Here is an 18,471-nt window from a genome sequence, read left to right as displayed (position 1 = left end):
TGATAACTAACTCCACCAAGGAATATGTGCCATGACAAACTGTTAAAATGAGCTAAAATACTGCTACTTTTGCACACACAATTTCCACAGAAGTAGGGTCTTAGACATTTTTACGTATCTTCTGAATCTTCGCAGGGATATTTTTTCAAATCATATGTATTGCGTAAACAAGGATAAATATAACCTTCTTATGAATAAGTTATTGCGAATTTGGCAGTTTTATAATTGCTTGTAAGTGATCACTAAAATACTTTGAAAACAAATCTTTTCACATTCTGATATTCGTAATTTAAGTTGTTAAATTTATGACTACATATTAAAGCTTTAAATTTTTATTATATCATGCTTAGAACAGCTACAGTTTCTTTAATGACGTTGTGCAAACTTGCCCCCCCCTTTTGTGTTAAATATACTGGCTGCTGTAATGCTGGATTTTTTAAGTATGTTGAAGCGTGTGTGTGCTCTCTCGGTTTGTATATAAAGCGTAAAGACACACACTGAAGAAAGTCTTCCTCTTTTAAGTTAAGAGTATGCATTTTGAGTGTCTGTTATAATTTAAATGATAAATGAAAGATTATTGTTGCATGAGCTATTGTGCAACAGCATGCTTACGGTTATTAACATCTCTTACCATTACTTGTGCAGTGCTGGAAAAACTGGAATTACATCAGTAAGCACATTTGTAATATATATTTAAAAAAAAAAAAAAAAAAAAAGAAGGTGCTACTTTGGTAGACGGTTGCACGAATTTTTAGCGATTTTCTTAATTTCGTTTTTTAAGATGGCAGGCAAGTGTAAATAAATCAATTTACTATGAGTATAAAATACTAAAAAAAAGATTATTATTACTTTCACATAGAAAAGAAGAGAATAAAAACGCCGCTATAAAAACATTGTGCCAAATTTTAATTGGATTAAAATATAACTGAAATTGAATATCGAATTAAAAACATACCAACATTTAAAAGAGTTAAAATATTACTTAAATTCAAATACTGTGAAGAATGTTATATAGAATATGATTAACATTAAAATATATGTGACAATAATTATCACAGCAATTTTTGAAGATAGTGTATTTTTTTTTAACAAAAATTGAAGTATGCAATTATAAAGTAAAAGAAAAATATGTACTGACATTTTTTTAAATTCATTTAACCTGTCGTTTATTGATAAGTACCACACAAAAAATCGGAATCATAATTTAGATATCAATGAAAAAAATTTGAAAAATGTAGTATCAAGGGCAGGAATAAAAGATTTTTAAAAAAATCAAACAAATTTATAAATAGATAAAGCAATTTAGAGCCATGTTAATGGATTATGAAAATTACAAATAACAAAAAAATTTTTAAAAAAAACCTCCAATAATAGATTTCGAAGATTCTTTAACCGCCCCTTCCTGAAGTACATGCCAATCATCCCAGTTTATGTCTCGAATAATTTCGAGAAATTTGACATATGGATGCTCATTCAATGCAGAGCAAATTTTCCTAAACAAATACCAGGCTATGTATACTTCAAAATCTCCTCGACGATTGTAAACCGGCAAAGAATTTTTGAAGTCACGCCATTGTCTTTCAACTGTGTTAGTATGAACTCCTGTTTCAGGATCTACGAAATGGTGCGAATGGTTAACTTGCAAGTGATTGAAACCTTCTTCGTCCAAATGGTCATAAGCTTTACAGCAGTCCGAAATAGTCTGGGTTCCCGGTTCTATCCAATCCTTAATTAAAGCGAGAAGAGTATTCGCTGTTCTGTCTGGCACAGCAACTAAAAAACAGTGACCTGAATCGCACTCTATTCTCCCCCAAACCCGGTGGCCTTCAACGAATCGACCCTTGTTAAATTTTCTTTTCCTGATTTTGGACTCATCAATCTCCAGAATTTTCCTTGCCCCTCCAATCTTCTCTGTTTTATGTTCTACAAAATTAATTAAAACGTCGGTTAAATAACTGCTACAGCTTCTGAAAAAATACCGAGCTTACATTGAATTCTGTCGTACGAAGAACCCATGAATATTTCATACCCTAGAGCTAAAATGACAGCAATGGGAAGTTTACTGCCCGTAAAAAAGGAGGAATGTCTAATGCTTTTTTTTACCATTACAGCAGTTATTTCTTCCAACGTGACCGCAATATCATATACGGCTGTACTCAGAATCGGCTCTTTTAACCATCTTCATCTGTGATCCACATTTCTCACACGTCATTGAAGAAGCAATTAGCGAAGTTTCCTCCAAAAATTTAAAATAAATTTCCTCTGACCCTTGTAACTATTTATAAATAAATCTTTGATTAGGTAAGCCAGGCTGGCTAAAATAAGGTCTCAAAGGACAATTTTTTGATTCCTGTACAATAATTCTTGATACTTACCAACAACAACATTCATCTTTGAAGGAGTTCGAAGATATGAATTAAATTTTAAAATGGCCCGGTAATGCACAAATTTGCAGTAACCAATTAGTGAGCTGATTACATCACACCTGGAATTAAAATTATTTAAATAACAGGGTTGCCACACTACCTGAAAAACCGGAAAAATTCAGGGAAAAGTCAGGGAATTTAAGTGTTTTAGTCAAAATCTGGAAAAGTCAGGAAATTTCATACAACGATCCCGCCAAAAAAGGCGAGTTTTGCGCCGACGTCGGAAGAGATCACTTTTTTGGCGAACTGTGTATCACGTGAGTGTCATTCGGGCAGCTGGCATAGAGCCAATTTTCGCAGCTCCAATTTGATTGTCTTTTTAGAAAGGCAAAGCAAGTTTCCCGCAACTTTTGGTTTCCAGTAACCTCGAGAATCGCATGTGCAGTGCATGAACTAAAGAAAGTACCTGTTCTCGTATAAAACAAAATGGGTTTAATCCTAGTATACGGTACCATGAAGGTTAAAATTAAAAAAATATGTATTGTAAAGAAGGAAAACCTCTCTGCAACAGACGTGGCTCGGTTCCATCATAGCGAGAAACAGCTGTGCATCTGTCGCCAAAGCTCGAAACCGGTGTCGAAGTTCGAAGGTCACGTTATCAAGAGTTCATAAAATGAATATCGTTTAAAATGTCTTTAAACTCTAAAGGAAAAGAAAATATTTTTTTGGCACAAGTAAATTAATTCATGGATTAGTTATTTTGACGGGGGGGGGGGGAATCTACGAAAATACGTTTTTAAAATTATTGCGAAAAATCCAAGAAAAAACGTTCTTTGATAAAATGTTTCTTCTTGGATTTTTCGCAATAATTTAAAAACGGATTTTCGTAGTTTTCTTTTTTGTCAAAGAACGTTTCTTTCTTTCAATATCCTGTACACATCGCGGAGAGGGAAATTCTGGCCGTTCCGTCGTCAAATCCCTTGGCAAATTTTCCCTCCACTTTTTACATAGACGTTCTTTGGTCAGAATAGTCTCCATGTATGGTACAGCGGGATTTGGCGACATGATGATGAGCAGTAAATGGGTCATTTTGTTCTTGGCGTCAATTTTCAAAAATCATGCGAAGGCCGTATCGTATACTAGGATTTTACCGCAAATTTTTTTTTTTTCTCTTTTTAATAAATACTTTGTCATTTTGCAGTAAAATAAAAAAATAGTAATCAATCATCTAGGATAACCATATACAGTCAAAAGTCTTTAATCCGGACTCGATGGGACTTTGGCGATTCCGGATTATAGACCATCAGTTTAAATCTGGTAAGATGGCATGCAGAAATTATAAAATTAAAAATATGAAACCGTAATTTATAAAATAATGAGCAATTATGATCTAAAGGGTATCAAAATTTACAAAAAAAGAAGCTTAATATTTATTTGTTTACTTTACTAAACATTTCTTTCAACGCGCGCATGCGTAAAGCATACATTACGCATAGCCGAAATTAGAAAATTGCAACCATAAAACTATTTGATTTGTATTCGTGATATTTATAATGACGAGGAATTTGATTTAAATCATATCAAAGACGGAGTACATCGAGATAAAATACTACATTTAGTAAGGAATTATAAGCCGAATAAAATAAAAACATCTGCCCTGAAGATAACGATAGTGCTGACAGATCAACTTCCAGTTCATTGCGCGCCGCGACGTCCCCCCCTCCCCCGCGCAGAGCAGCGTGAAATTGATAAACAGATTTCGGAATAGTTAGATAAACAAAGGATATGCCTTTATTCATTTTTTGTAGCAATTCTACTTTTTGTTTGATGGACATCAAAACATACTTTCGTTTTCTAGATCCTTTTGGAGCTCCAGCATCGGAAATTCTATTTGACATAATCGAAAGTTCAAGCTTACTTTTATAAAATTGCTCTTACAGTCTGCAAAAAATAATAAGCCGGATCCAATTTGAAGATTAAGGACAACGCAATCATCAACATTAACTGAAATAGATAATTAGATAATTTTAGCTTATACCGTCCGTTATACATTAAACATGCACGCGAAAACGTAGTCTGCGCTTGCGCAGTCGTAAAGGTCTTGCGTGCACGAGTGAATGCACCGCATGCGCAGAAAATTTTAGCTTTGAGGTCCGGATTATGGGTGTCCGAATTAACGACTTTTGACTGTATAACTATATTCGCTAAAATATCGTTGATTATTCTAATTAAATTTTTATGTAATTATCTTTATTTTTATGTTATTCATATCATTTAATGTTGCTTCTTCCCTCTAAATTTATTTATCATTAGTAAATAATATTTCTAAATTTCAGGAAATTTTCTCTGGCATAATCCTGAAATTAATTCTAGCAGTATGAAGACATCACGAAATTTAATGCACATATTTTTTCCTTATGTATGCTGCGAAATAAATATAAAATACCTCAATTTAGTAAAAAAATATCATTAAATATATGTCTTTCTTTCGTTTAGCTGCAGAATGTCTGCAAAAAAAGCCTTATTTTATTCCAGATTGAGCAGATTCTAATTTCAAACTTCAGTGGAGAAAACAACTCCTGTTATAATTATATTTGTGTTTTCAAGTGTTAAGGTGCCTTTTAAGAATACACTCACACAAATTAAATTTACCTAAAATCTAACCTAACTTTTAGCACTGCGTTGTGATTTATAAGTACCGGATTAGCCTCGTGTTGAACTGGGGATGATCATGAGTAATAATTAAATAAAACGTACAGTTGTTATCTAATGTATATATCTTAAATTTTATTAAGTTTTTTAAGCGGAAAAGTAAACAAAATTATCAAACAAAGTGTACCAAGAATAATTAAGAATAATGTCCTCTAGGATTTATTGAATAATTAAGTGAATTTGCTACACAGTACAAGTAATGCCATAATTAATTTACCTCTTAGCACAGCCAACGTACATTACGCGAATAGACTGGAATTTTCTCGAAACATACCTGGAAAAGTCAGGGAATTTCATTCTCCTCTTTGAGTGGCAACCCTGAAATAATCATACGTAATAAAATCATTTTTTTAAAAAATGCAAAATTAAATTGTATTTTAACATTTAACAGCCATAAATAATGTTTAAAACATTAGATTAAATTAATAGATATTAAAACCAATTACTTTTAAAGTAAGGTGACATCATTGATTACATCATCCACAACATAAAATATCAAACAATAAAATTTTTATTTAAAATAAAAATGCAAAATTAAATTGATTTTTAATATTTAGAAGCCATAAATAATATTTAAAACACAGGATTTATGCATAATAAAACACACTATTTTTTAAATAAAATGACAACAAAGTATCGGTTACCATAAATAACTTATCCAGCAATGTGTTTACCATAAGTCGTATTACTCGCCAAAAGAAAAATCACCAAAATCCGTGCAACCATCTACCAAAGTAGCGCAAAAAAAAAAAAAAAAAATTAGTGTAGGGGAGTTAGTGATGAAAGCTCACTTATTTAATAATAAAGATATATTTTGTTTTAAATTTAACTTACTATAATTATTCCAGGTAGTGTCTCAAAATTTCCACAGAATCTAAATCCATTAATCAGTTTAGGTGTGTCAGCTTTTACCACCATCAGCTAATTTGCCACTAAATTTTCAAAGAAAGAACTTTCATATGTTTTAATATAATGTGAATCATGAAGGAAGTGCTGATGTTTTACCAGTCATTGCCAGTTTTCAAGTGAGAATTGTGAAATATTAATTAAACCTTTAAAAATCTAAATCGAATTTTGCAAAAATAGCTTGAAGGTGCAAAATCATTATGTGTTACATAAGTGAAACTCTTTATTCTAAGAAAGATAGCAACATATTTTTCTGCATAATGCATGAAGTGCTATTGTAAAGTTAGGAAAGGAAATTAGGTAAAATGTTTTTTCTCATATTTTAATTCTCCACTTGCAAGTTTTGTTGTCAGTTTTGATTTTATTTAAGTGAAATTTAATTTTAAACTGATGTATTGTGGTTTAAGAAGCATAATTACTTTCATGAGAAAAAATACTCAGTGTACTTTTCTGCATATTATTCTTAGTTCATCACGAAGCAGATCTGATTCTTCAAGTAGTAGCTCAGGTAGCTCAAGCAGCAGCTCCTCATCAAGTAAGACTAGTAGCAAAAGTTCTGTCTCGGTTAAACGACGTTCATCCTCCTCCTCCTCCTCTTCATCATCATCCTCTTCATCTCCATCAAAGCACAAGAAACATGCTTTTAAATCTGTATCGAATAAACGGAAACGTTCCAGGTATGTCTTCTCATCTAACTGATCATGAATATTAAAAATGTTGTACTCTTAGGACTGATTTCTTCTGTAAATTTAGAATCTTAAAATAACAAAAATCAATACTTGCATTACGTAGCATTCTTTAACTTACTCTACAGAGTACTTTATAATTTATAGAAAAACTTGGGTTTACGTTATCTTAAGTGTTAATGTTCTAAACAGTTTCCTGTTGTTATCCATCATAAAGAAAGCGCTTTTGACTGAAAATTTTATGAAATCATTAAAATTCTTATTCCTATGAATAATTAATGTATGTGTATCAAATATGTTTATGAAAAGGAATAATTTATGGATAAACATAAAAAATATTTTAAATGATTTATCATTTCCAATGAAAGATGTTCTCTTTGCTCCATTTAACTAAGGCTGCTGTTTCATGAAATTTTAAAGTTATGGTGCAAACATCTGCATGGTTCACTGAAGAATATCTTGTTTAGGGAATTTGTTTTTCTTGCTTTTGCCCCTTTCTGGGATCAACAAAAAGTTATGTGTAAGTAAATTTCCATAGTGTCATAAACTGGAATATTCAAATGGAAATACAGTGGATATGCATTTGTCACAGTGGAAATTTTTTAATGCAGCTCCCATTTACAAACCTATTGGAGTTCATAAAACCAAGAATCCACTGTATATTATGCATTCATTGCTCTGAATAGTTCGTGGTTTAATATAAAATATGTGTTTCACCTTTTCATTTTTAAGTTCAGAAGCTGTTTTGTAATATTGTATGTATTTTCTCCTTGCATAAATGGTCACTTCTACATTACTTACTGCTACGGTTTTTGTTCGCTTTTGAAGAAGGGAATAGAAGTAAATGCTGTCATGGAGAATAAAATTTTTTTAACATATGTCGTTCAAAATCTATAGTGATGCTCATACACTGAAGGGACAAAAGTCATGGGATACCTCCTAATATTTTGTCTGTCCTCCTTTTGCCCGGCGAAGTGCAGCAACTCGACGTGGCATGGACTCAACAAGTCGGAAGTCCTCTGCAGGAATATTGAGCCATGCTGCCTCTATAGACGTCCGTAATTGTGAAAGTGTTGACGGTGCAGGGTTTTGGGCACGAACCGACCTCTTGATGATGTCTCATAAATGTTCGATGGGATTCATGTCGGGCGATCTAGGTGGCCAGATCATTCACTGGAATTGTCCAGAATGTTCTAACCAATCGGGAACAATTGTGGCCCGGTGACATGGTGCATTGTCATCCATAAAAATCCCATCGTTGTTTGAGTACGTGAAGTCCATGAATGGCTGTAAGTGATTTCCAAGTAGCTGAAGGTATCCATTTCCAGTCAATGATTGGTTCATTTGCACCAGAGGACTGAGTCCATGCCATGTAAAAACAGCCCAGACCATTATGGAACCACCACCAGCTTGAACAGTGCCTTGTTGACAACTTGGGTCCATGGCTTCGTAGGGGCTGTGCCACACTCGAACCCTACCATCAGCTCTTACCAATTGAAATTGTGACTCATCTGACCAAGCCACGGTTTTTCATTCGTTTAGGGACCAACTGATATGCTCACGAGCCCACGAGAGTTGCTGCAGGCGATGTCGTGCTGTCAGTAAAGGCACTCGAGTCGGTCTTCTGCTGGCATAGCTTAAGGAAGACAAATTTTGCCACACTGTCCTATCAGACATGTGCCTCGTTTGTCCCACATTGATTTCTGCGGTTATTTGACGCAGTGTTGCTTGTCTGTGAACATTGACAACTCTATGCAGACGTCGCTGGTCTCGGTCGTTAAGTGCAGGTGGTCGGCCACTGTGCTGTCCATGGTGGGATGTTATGCCTGAAATTAGATACTCTCGGCACACTCTTGACACTGTGGATCTCGGAACGTTGAATTCCCTAACGATTTCTGAAATGGAATGACCCATGCGTCTAGCTCCAACTACCATTCCGCGTTCAAAGTCTGTTAATTCTCGTCGGGCGGCCATAATCACGTCAAAGCCTCTTCACATGAATAACTTGGAACACAAATGAAAGCCCTGCCAAAGCACTTCACATTTATACATTTTCTACGCGATACTTCTGCCATCTGTATATTTGCATATTGCTATCCCATGACTTTTGCCACAGTGTACTGCTCAATACCTTTTATCCTCTGTCACACCATGCATAGTGTTTGATTTGTTGTGATTTGTATAGCAGAACCTTTAATGCCACACAAGTTTGTTAAAAGTTGAATTTTCAAGCATTAAAATGTATAATTTCCCAATAAATCCTGAGTCCATAGCTTTTTTAAATGCTTATGTTATTCATAGTAATCTCACTAAAGTCAGTAAGGATTAAAAACAGTTTGAAATTATTTTGAATTCATTTTCTGTATTTTTATTTATTTTTGAACTCTGTGTTAGTATATATATTACTCTAAAAGCCTGTAGTCTGGTAAATCATAGGTTTTACCAGTAAGATCTAGCCTTTACCAAAGTGGCTTGGTTAAAGTTTGTTATGCTTTAATGTAATTCCAATTCTGCCTTTTACTAAGCCTTTGTGGTAAAACCTAAAGGTTACCAGTGCTTTCCGGTAAAAGTCCGAAATGAGGGATTTAAATCGACCTTGAATAAACCTACACATACAAATTCTGTCGCAATACTTTTCTGTTCTTGCCCCTCCTTATTTGTGCCATTTGCAGTCTAGCTTTGAGTGAATTCAAACAAGTAGCTACCATCTAAAATAGAAGCAGTTTGTTTCCATTTTAACATATTTTTTACCATGAACTGCTGAAAGGAAATGACTGATGTTATGCGGCAAAATTTTTACGATATTTTGTCTGAATCTCTAAAAATTAAGCATGATAATAGCTTTTATTTAATAAATGAGAAATAATTTTCTTTAATAAATGAAGTGAAAGAAGCAAAATGCATGAAGGAAAAACAAACAGTTCATTACAGAATGTTCAAATGCTTATGATATTCTAAATATTGGAGGAGTGAACAAATTTATAGAACTGCTATCTACAGAAAAAGCAGACATTGTATATTATGTTACAATTGATGAAGTTTTCAATATTGTATACAATGCTCATATTGCAGTCGGTCATGGTGGAAGAACTTATATGATTAATGAACTGAATTCACAAGTACAAGAATGTAACCATAGAATCTATCATCACACATTTGAGACTATGTGAACCATGTCAAAAAAAAAAAAAAAAAAAAAAAAAAAAAAAAAAAAAAAAAAAACTGAAAAAAGGGATTATAATCAAGCCAGTTGTGCATAGCAAAATGAATTCTCGATGCCAACCTAATAGATACAGTCCAATCCTGATCATCATACGAAATTCATTTTAATACATCAAGATCATCTTACAAAATTCGTCCTACTCTGAAATCTACACATTAAAAGAGCTGATTACCTTCTGGATGTTTTCACAACTTTTGAAGCCCCAAACATTCTCTGTTCTGACAATGGAAGGGAATTTTGTAACCATATCATAAACAGTTTATGTGGAATTTGGAGTGATATTAAAGATAGTTCATGGTAAACCGAGACATAGTCAATCGCAAGGTTCTGTCAAATGGACGAACTGAGATGTTGGTTACGTGTTGGCAACATGGATGGAAACAAATAAGACAGAACTGTAGTCGGAAAGATTAAAATTTGTTTAAGCAATGAAAAACAAAGTATGTCACGAGGGAATCAAATATTCACTTTGCAAAGCTATGTTTGGTTGTCCTCTGAAACTGGGACCTTGCTCAAATTTGCCACATAATTTGATTAATAACATGGTCACTGGTGAGGACTTAGAAATAATTATAACGGATGCAATTGTCAACAAAGTTCAAAATGTGAAACTGTTTCGAGAGACAGCTAAGAAAAGACATGAGAAACAGGCAAAGAAGATGAAGATTGCATCTACTAAAATGTTAAAAAATTGATAGGTCAAAAATGGATTCAAAATCAGTAATAGCCATTATTACAGATATTAAAGATGAGTTTTATGTTGTTGTACTAAGTTTGGTAAATTGGAATGGTTGTACGCAAGAAACCAGTTTTCATTTTTTAAAGAAAATTTTGGAAACATTGAAGAAGTTAGTCCAGAAGAAATAACTGTGCATGAAGTAGTAAAAAAACTGCAGTTGGGAGACAAGGACTCAGAAAATGTAAACTGTTCAAAGAAGTGTACTACAAAGATGTGTTTGAGCAAATCAGCTGATCTACTTTGTAATTCAGAATACCATCACAGTCAACCTTGTTGTAACAGGTAGAAAGAAGTATTAAAGTAGTAGTATTCAATAAAAACATACTACATTTTTCTTTTTTTTTTTTTTTTAATTTCATAGATTTTATTTTTTCCCTGAGCTACAAGTTTAATTTTTAACTGTTGCCAAAATTATTTTTAAAAAATTATTGAAATCTCTCCAGTAGTTATTGAGAGAATTATGGATTAATTCAGCTTTTTCTCAAGAGATCTTATTTTTGAAATGGCATAAGTATTGCATTTTTATTTCTTGTAACTCTGAAAAATAATTGTTAGACAGTTCCATCACATAATCTTAAATCGTACCTTATTTTGCAATCTGTATTATCAATTAAAACAGGGTTTCTTAAACTGTGGGGTTGCGGGACCTGCAGCAGGGGGTCGCCAAAAATTTTAGCAGTATTTTAGCACAACTTCAGTCACTACATATAAAATCCTAAGTGAACAAATTTCCAAAATTGGAAACATGTTAGCTTTAGTGACATCTCCCAAAGTGAAGCATGCTAGCTTTAGTCACATCTCTGAACTTGTAAAAGTTTTGATGAGTTCCAAAAATCATTCGACCTAAACGTCAGTAAGGTTCATCTCATCTACAAAAGTAAAAAAAAAAAGTGCTAATTTGTTAAAGTATATATATATCATTTCACATTATTGAGGAGCTAAAGGCTTTCGACCCAAAATTAACTTGTTTTTGTGTAATGTATATAGTTGTTTTTGGTTAGGCCTGGGTCTTTTTATACTCATTTTACTTTAATACAGTAAGACCCCGCTTAACGCTGTTTCGGTTTAGCGCTCTTTTATTTCAACCCGGGGATTCCACGAAATCGCTCGCAGCATATGGAGATTCCCCGAAATATTATGCAGCGATAGGTTTCAAATACATATCCGAAAGAGTGTACTTGTATTTCTTGTTTGGTGCAGTATTGTACAGACATATTTTTATTATTGGAAACATTTGTTGACATTATTGTAAGTAGGTATTAATTTACATATTTAATACTATATTACAGTGTCAAATATTTTGATCTTTGGTTTTTTACTATGGGTGATAATGAAAAAGAAAAGAAAGCAACCAGAAAAAGCATTTCACTCAAAACTAAAATGGAAGTGATTAGAAGATTAGATTCTGGTGAACGTCAAACTCTAATTAGTGCTTCATTGAATTTGCCAACTTCAACAATAAGGACCATCATGAAGAATAAAGAAAAAATACTGTCATTGGCAACTGCAACTAGAATTACCCGTTCTAGAAATAATATCATAGAGGAAATAGAAAAACGACTGTCTATATGGATTGACGACGAAATTGACCGCAATATGCCATTAAGCCAATCTATCAAAATGGAAAAAGCTAGAAGAATTTTTAATTACATTCAGGCTGAGACAATTGACAAAAGTGAAACTTTCGTTGCTAGTAGAGGATGGTTTAATAGATTTAAACATCGAAATAACCTTCACAACATAAAGATTACAGCAGAAGCAGCGCAAGTGGTGATACAAAGGCGGCGGCTGAATATCCAGCGATATTAAAAAAAATAATTGAAGAAGGAAACTATCCTCCAGAATTGGTTTTTAATGTTGATGAAACAGGCTTGTTTTGGAAAAGAATGCCGAAACGAACATTTCTATCCCGTGAAGAGAAACGAGCACCAGGATTTAAAGCTGCAAAAGATCGCTTAACCCTTCTACTAGGTGGTAACGCAAGCAGAGATTTTAAATTAAAACCATTACTAATTTACCATTCCAAAAACCCAAGAGCGATGAAAGGCATATCTAAATCAACTTTACCTGTAATTTGGGAGTCTAATAAAAAATCATGGATAACTGCGAAAATTTTCCAGGATTGGTTCACTGAACATTTCTGCCCGTCTGTTAAACGTTATTGCGAAATTAAAAAACTTGAACAAAAAGCACTTCTGTTAATTGATAATGCTCCAAGCCACCCAATAAATTTATCAGACTTAACAACTTGCATTCCAGTCGAAGTGGTTTTCTTGCCGCCTAACACAACTGCCTTAATTCAACCAATGGACCAAGGCGTTATATCAAATTTTAAGGCTTATTACTTGCGGCGAACCTTTAAGCAAATGTTTGAAAAAACAGATGGAGAAGAGAACCAGTCCATAAGAGAATTTTGGAAAAACTACAACATCGTGGATGCTGTAGAAAACATAGGCCTTTCTTGGAATGAGGTAACAGAAAGATCTTTGAAAGGAGTATGAAAGAATATTTGGCCGGATTTAAGTAAGAGCGATGACGTTGGACACTCTGTCGATGTGGATGAAATAGTGGAAGAGATAGTGAAATTAACGAAGCAAACCGGTTTTGAAGGGGTAAATGTGGAAGGTGTTGAAGAAATAATTCAAGAAGCAGCGGCTAGTCTTTCTAATGATGAGCTCAAGGAATTAACTGAACAAGAAGAAAACAAAAATGTTGACAGCAGTGATTCAGAAGAAGAGCAAAAAGAACTTTCGTTGGCGTTTGTAAAAAGGAGTTTGTCTACCATAACTGAAATAATGGATCAATTCATTGAAAATTATCCGAATTTTGACAGGAGCTCAAAAGTAAGGCGTGGTGTTAGAGATGCTCTACCCGTTTATGAAGAACTTTTAAGAGAACAACGCAAAAGAAAAAGGCAAACAACTTTAGATGCTTTTGTCACAAAAAGGCAGAACACTGAAAATGCGGAAGGCTAACTAAATATGACTGAAAATTGTATTTTTTTATTTATTTTTTTTTAAGAATATTCGTTTTGTTATTTATATTTTGTTTTTATTTTTGCAAGAAATAATAATGTGGTATTAATTTGGGCTTTAAGAAATAAATGTTTGGTTTTATTTTTATTAAAAAAACATACTTTTTAAATTTAATACCTAACCAATTTCCTAGCCATCTTCCCCTAACCCCAATATTTACATGTAAAGATCTCATTTAGCGCTGTTTCGCATTACGCTCTACTTTGATGGAACGTATCCCCCGCGTTAAGTGGAGTCTTACTGTACTTGCACTTTAGTTTTATTAAAAGTTTTCTGGATTATCTGCTGTTTATAGACCTATGTTTTTTTGGGTCATTAGCTTCCTTATTGGCATTTCTTTTTGTCTGCATCTGTTTGCTTGCATCTTCTGCCCCATTTGCCTGGTAGTAGTTAGGCTGTGCTTATTTACCATCTATCTCTGTTGGCTCAATTTTTTGTGTTATCACCATGATTATTAATTGCTTTTTAATTACAGTAAAATTCCAGAAATCCACAAAGCTTGGGACCAGAGGTTGTGCGGATTTTTAAGATTTTGCGGATTTCAGGACAGAAAAGATAAATCATACTTTTCAGACTAAAAGTGCAAAATAAATTAGGCGTATCAGATACATTTAATTAAATTATTATATACATTATTGCAGTAACTTATTATATGCATTAAATTATTATTACATATATAAACTGATTATATTACTCATTGTATTATATATATACAGCATCGAGGTTTGCCGATTTTGCCTCATACAAAGGTTTCCGGTTTCGGATTCCGGTGTTAGAATCACTGTTGCTGTAAAATTTCAACAGCCTTTCTTTATTTTTCTGTATATCATACACAATTTTATCGCAATTCCATACGATTCTGCTATAAACCGAGGAGTAGCACTTGTCTCCATCTTTTGCAGAATTTGCACTTTTGGCATTATCGTCAATGCAACGTGTTTACGTTTTTCAACGTTGCAAGCAGTAAAATCATGAGTGCCTTTCTAATCTGTAGTTGAATTAAAAATGGCTGAAATTTAACATAGTCTCAAATCATCCACAAAATATCCGAATTTAAAAAAAAAAAAAAGACAGCACTAAATAATCTCGTGAAATAACAAAGCTCAGAAAATACAACAATGTGAATTGTGAACTTGAAAGAAAAGGTGAGTGAATCATCGGCTTTTTTACCTCGATGCAGATTAAAGGGGAAAAAACTTTTATCATAATGTCAATAATTTGGTATTTCTGTTATGACTAATTATTATTCAGTAATTATGACGTCATCATTCGGTAAGTATTTTTTCTTCGATGTTTTGTACTCAAGGGTGTGGTTTCTGGAACCAATAAACTGAATGTTTATATTTTGAGAGGCAACAGGGATTTCAGGAATTGGCGAATTTTTGGTATTTGACTACTTATTTAAGCAGCCTATATGCTGCCCGTCACAAAAATTACTAGTTTTGCTTTTGATGCAAAGTGATGTTAAGGCTTTTCTTCTCCCCTCCCCATTAGGTCAGCTTCAGTAAAACGTAAGAAAAAGAGCTCTAGTCCTCGTCCAAAGAAAATCCATGTTGGTCGCTTGTCCAGAAATGTGAATAAAGATCATTTGGCTGAAATATTTGGCCTGTATGGAACCATTAAGAATGTGGATTTGCCTCCGGATCGAATTCATGCACACCTATCTAGAGGATTTGCATACATTGAGTTTGAAAGTTCTGATGATGCTGAGAAAGCTATTGCACATATGGATGGTGGTAAGTTTTGCTTTACTTATGTTTATTAGTTACACTCTGTGCTTATAAGCAAAGAAGCAGGTATAGAATTTAAGGCTGCCCTTCACCTGCCAATTTTGCATAATGTAGTCTTTCGTTTCCCACTTTTCTGCAATTTTATATTTAAAAAATTAAATGTACTCAAAAACTGAGTAAGCTACTTTTCCATGTAGAATGTTATCGAGGAATACTTTAGTAACTGCTTTTTCTATAAAGACTTGTGAAATAGTACAATTCAAAATAGTAAAAATAATATTGCTGATGGCTGAAGTAAGTTATAACTATTATGTAGGAAATTGTACATTTTGATCTTTGAACATATGCAATACTTCGAAGTCATAAATGCTCTCTACAGAAAAATTACAACAGTATTTCCCAACTTGAATTGTATCTTTGATGATGGGATCATTTTTGCTCAAGAAAATCTTTGAGTTTGAAATAGTTACTGGTTCAAAGTCAGTGTTATCTGTATCCTAAAAGAAGAAGGGCAAGCATTTGCTGCTGTGACATTAATGCACGATGGACCCCCACCGTGTATCACTTCTTCAACCTCTTTTTCTCAGCTTGTTGACACAGTTAAGTAGTATGCACAAATGGTTACTCAGGTGTCCAAACTTGTCTCCTGCCTCCTTATTCAGAGAGTATACAACGTTAAATGGCATGTATGTGTGAGGTCTGCAGAAATGCTGTTTCATGCTAGCTACAACATCATATCTTAGTCTTCACAGTGTTTGATGATGTTGCATGCCAAATTTATACCACATAGTTGTACTTAAACTATTTACATATTAAAATCCTTCTTTAGAAAATCCTTGATTGTATGCATTTCTGTACAGGTTGTTTCAAACCAACTAGAAAATGCATTAGAGCATGAATGTTTAAAAAAATTTGATTTCTTTTCAAACATATTGTAATTTTAAGCATTATTAATGATCAAATTAAATATGCTAGTTAAATTTATGAAAGCATCATGAGGTTTATTACTTTTAGCAGTGTAAGTCGTATAAACATATTGTTTTATTCTTTATTTAGAAGACCAAATCTAAATGAAAGAAAATGTAGAAAAAAAGCGGTCTTTCTTGAGTAAATGGAAAACAGTTGGAGAGCATTTACAATGGTGTATCAAGTAACATAAAAAGACCTTCATTCCTAGTCAGCAAAACATTGCTACAGTGTTAACTGTGGTATAATGTATTTGATTTAAAAATTTGAACCTTTCATTTTTAAGCGAGGACTGATACAAGAAAGCCAGCTAGTTGGAATGAAATGTGTGTTATTTCTGGTTTCCATGAAGGGCTGTGGTTTAGGATTCCATTTGAACCCCAGAAAATAATCTGCATTTGATGTGAACTTTTTATAGTGCTAAAATAAAAGGTATCTAATGCTTTGCTGTGGTAAGAGCATAAATTTTCATTGTAATTAGCTGCTTAATTTTGTTTTAAATGGAAATTTAAATTTTGCAAATGGAGTATATTCATTAGGGTTTATAAGTCTCTGAAAATAGACCTTATTGAGTATACATAAGGTTACCCTTTTCTGATTTGGTATGGATTAGAATGGAGTAATATAAAGTCAGGTGTAAATGCCACTGTAGAAGTTGCAACATGCATCTTTAGAATCTAGAAAGTTTAAATAATTTTATCATTAAAACAGAAAATAACTGTCACTTTACATTATTTCAAGCATTTTGCAAACATGTGCATCAGAGGGGAGTGGCAATCTTATAAATTACTTGAAACAACTGAAAAATTAAAAGCTGTCAAAGATGCTTACTATATTTATCATGTATGAAATTTACTGTTCATCATATTCTTTAGTGTATGTTATGAAAATCCATTCTCTACAGTAGTAATATTTATCTAATAATAGGTCTCTTTTCCATGTAAAATATAAACCCTGGAATTGGAAGTGTGCACTTAGTTATGTTACTATGATATGAGATGTTTAATTGCTCTTTCAGGCAATTCATTTAATGCAACATCACATCGAGGATTTTTATGTACTGCTTTTTTAACCAAATTTTATTGCAGTATATTCTCTTGAATTTAAGCTGCACAAAAAAATAGGGTGGTATATAGACATGTCAAAAATGCATTTTATGGGCTACTGCTACTATTGGCATTAAACATGCAATAAAGTACCAATATCCACAGTAAAATAAAATAAACAAGACACAGAAGATCAGTTACTGAAGCAGAGCTGCTGGATTGAAAAACAATGCTTTATTGCAGAATTGGTGCTATAAAAAGCAGGTGTAATTACTGAATATTGTTCTGAGTTTGGTGTGTGATTTTATCTATTTATACTTACAATATTTAAAGTTATTTAATAAAAAATTAAAGTGAATTTGATTATGCTATAAAATTATTACAACAGAGAAGAAATATGTTATGATAACTATTAACCCATTAACCGCTAAAACTACAAGGAATGTTTCTTTTCTCATGAAAATAACAACAAGTATTAAATTAAGCATTTATACCATAAATTTACATTGAAAATTAAAAAAAAAATGCTCTTACCTGTGTAAAAAGCGAGTGTTGCGTTCGCACATCGTCAGCGGAATAAAACTACGGATGTTTAGTGAGTAGGACTGTACTCGTGTGATGTTTCTTTTGAGTGGAGCGCAGGATTACTTTTTAGCTGTGTAACATTTTATAAATCTACAAATCACTTTACTTGTAATTAATTTAATATTAAAATACATTGCATTTCTTTTACAAATACAGATGATTTCATTTGAAAGATTCAAGCATGAAAAGCTTGATTACAATCATGATGTAAAGCTACATTACATATTTTGCATCTATAAACAGTCTGGCTATGGTACTCTTTACAACAAAGTCTTTTGTTATCAATGGACTTTACGATAAAATGTCTACCATCTCCATGCAATGGTTTTTGAATGCTGAATTTACTACGTCTTCCTGTTGCTGATCCATTTCTGGCTAATTCTACACACTCAATAGGAGTTTGCAAAAGGAATAATGCATTCTCGCATCAGAAATCTAAAAGAGACTTTGTTTTTAGTAGTAAAAAGTGGGGATATT

General features: G+C 33.0%; 1 protein-coding gene across 2 annotated transcripts in view; it reads left to right on the top strand.

The window, feature by feature from the left end:
- Positions 1-18,471, top strand: part of LOC118190982 (uncharacterized) — a 122,091-nt gene that overhangs the window by 83,810 nt on the left and 19,810 nt on the right. For both annotated transcript variants that reach the window (XM_035361769.2, XM_035361771.2), the window contains exons 7-8: positions 6,452-6,661; positions 15,162-15,403. In XM_035361769.2, coding sequence (XP_035217660.1) covers positions 6,452-6,661; positions 15,162-15,403 — 452 coding nt within the window. The remainder of the gene's footprint in view (positions 1-6,451; positions 6,662-15,161; positions 15,404-18,471) is intronic.

This window comes from Stegodyphus dumicola, chromosome X1, assembly GCF_044657685.1.
Source record: "Stegodyphus dumicola isolate Sdum_Otavi_A_Nest chromosome X1, ASM4465768v1".
Lineage (NCBI taxonomy): Eukaryota > Metazoa > Arthropoda > Arachnida > Araneae > Eresidae > Stegodyphus > Stegodyphus dumicola.
This window is presented reverse-complemented; position numbering and strand designations above follow the sequence as displayed.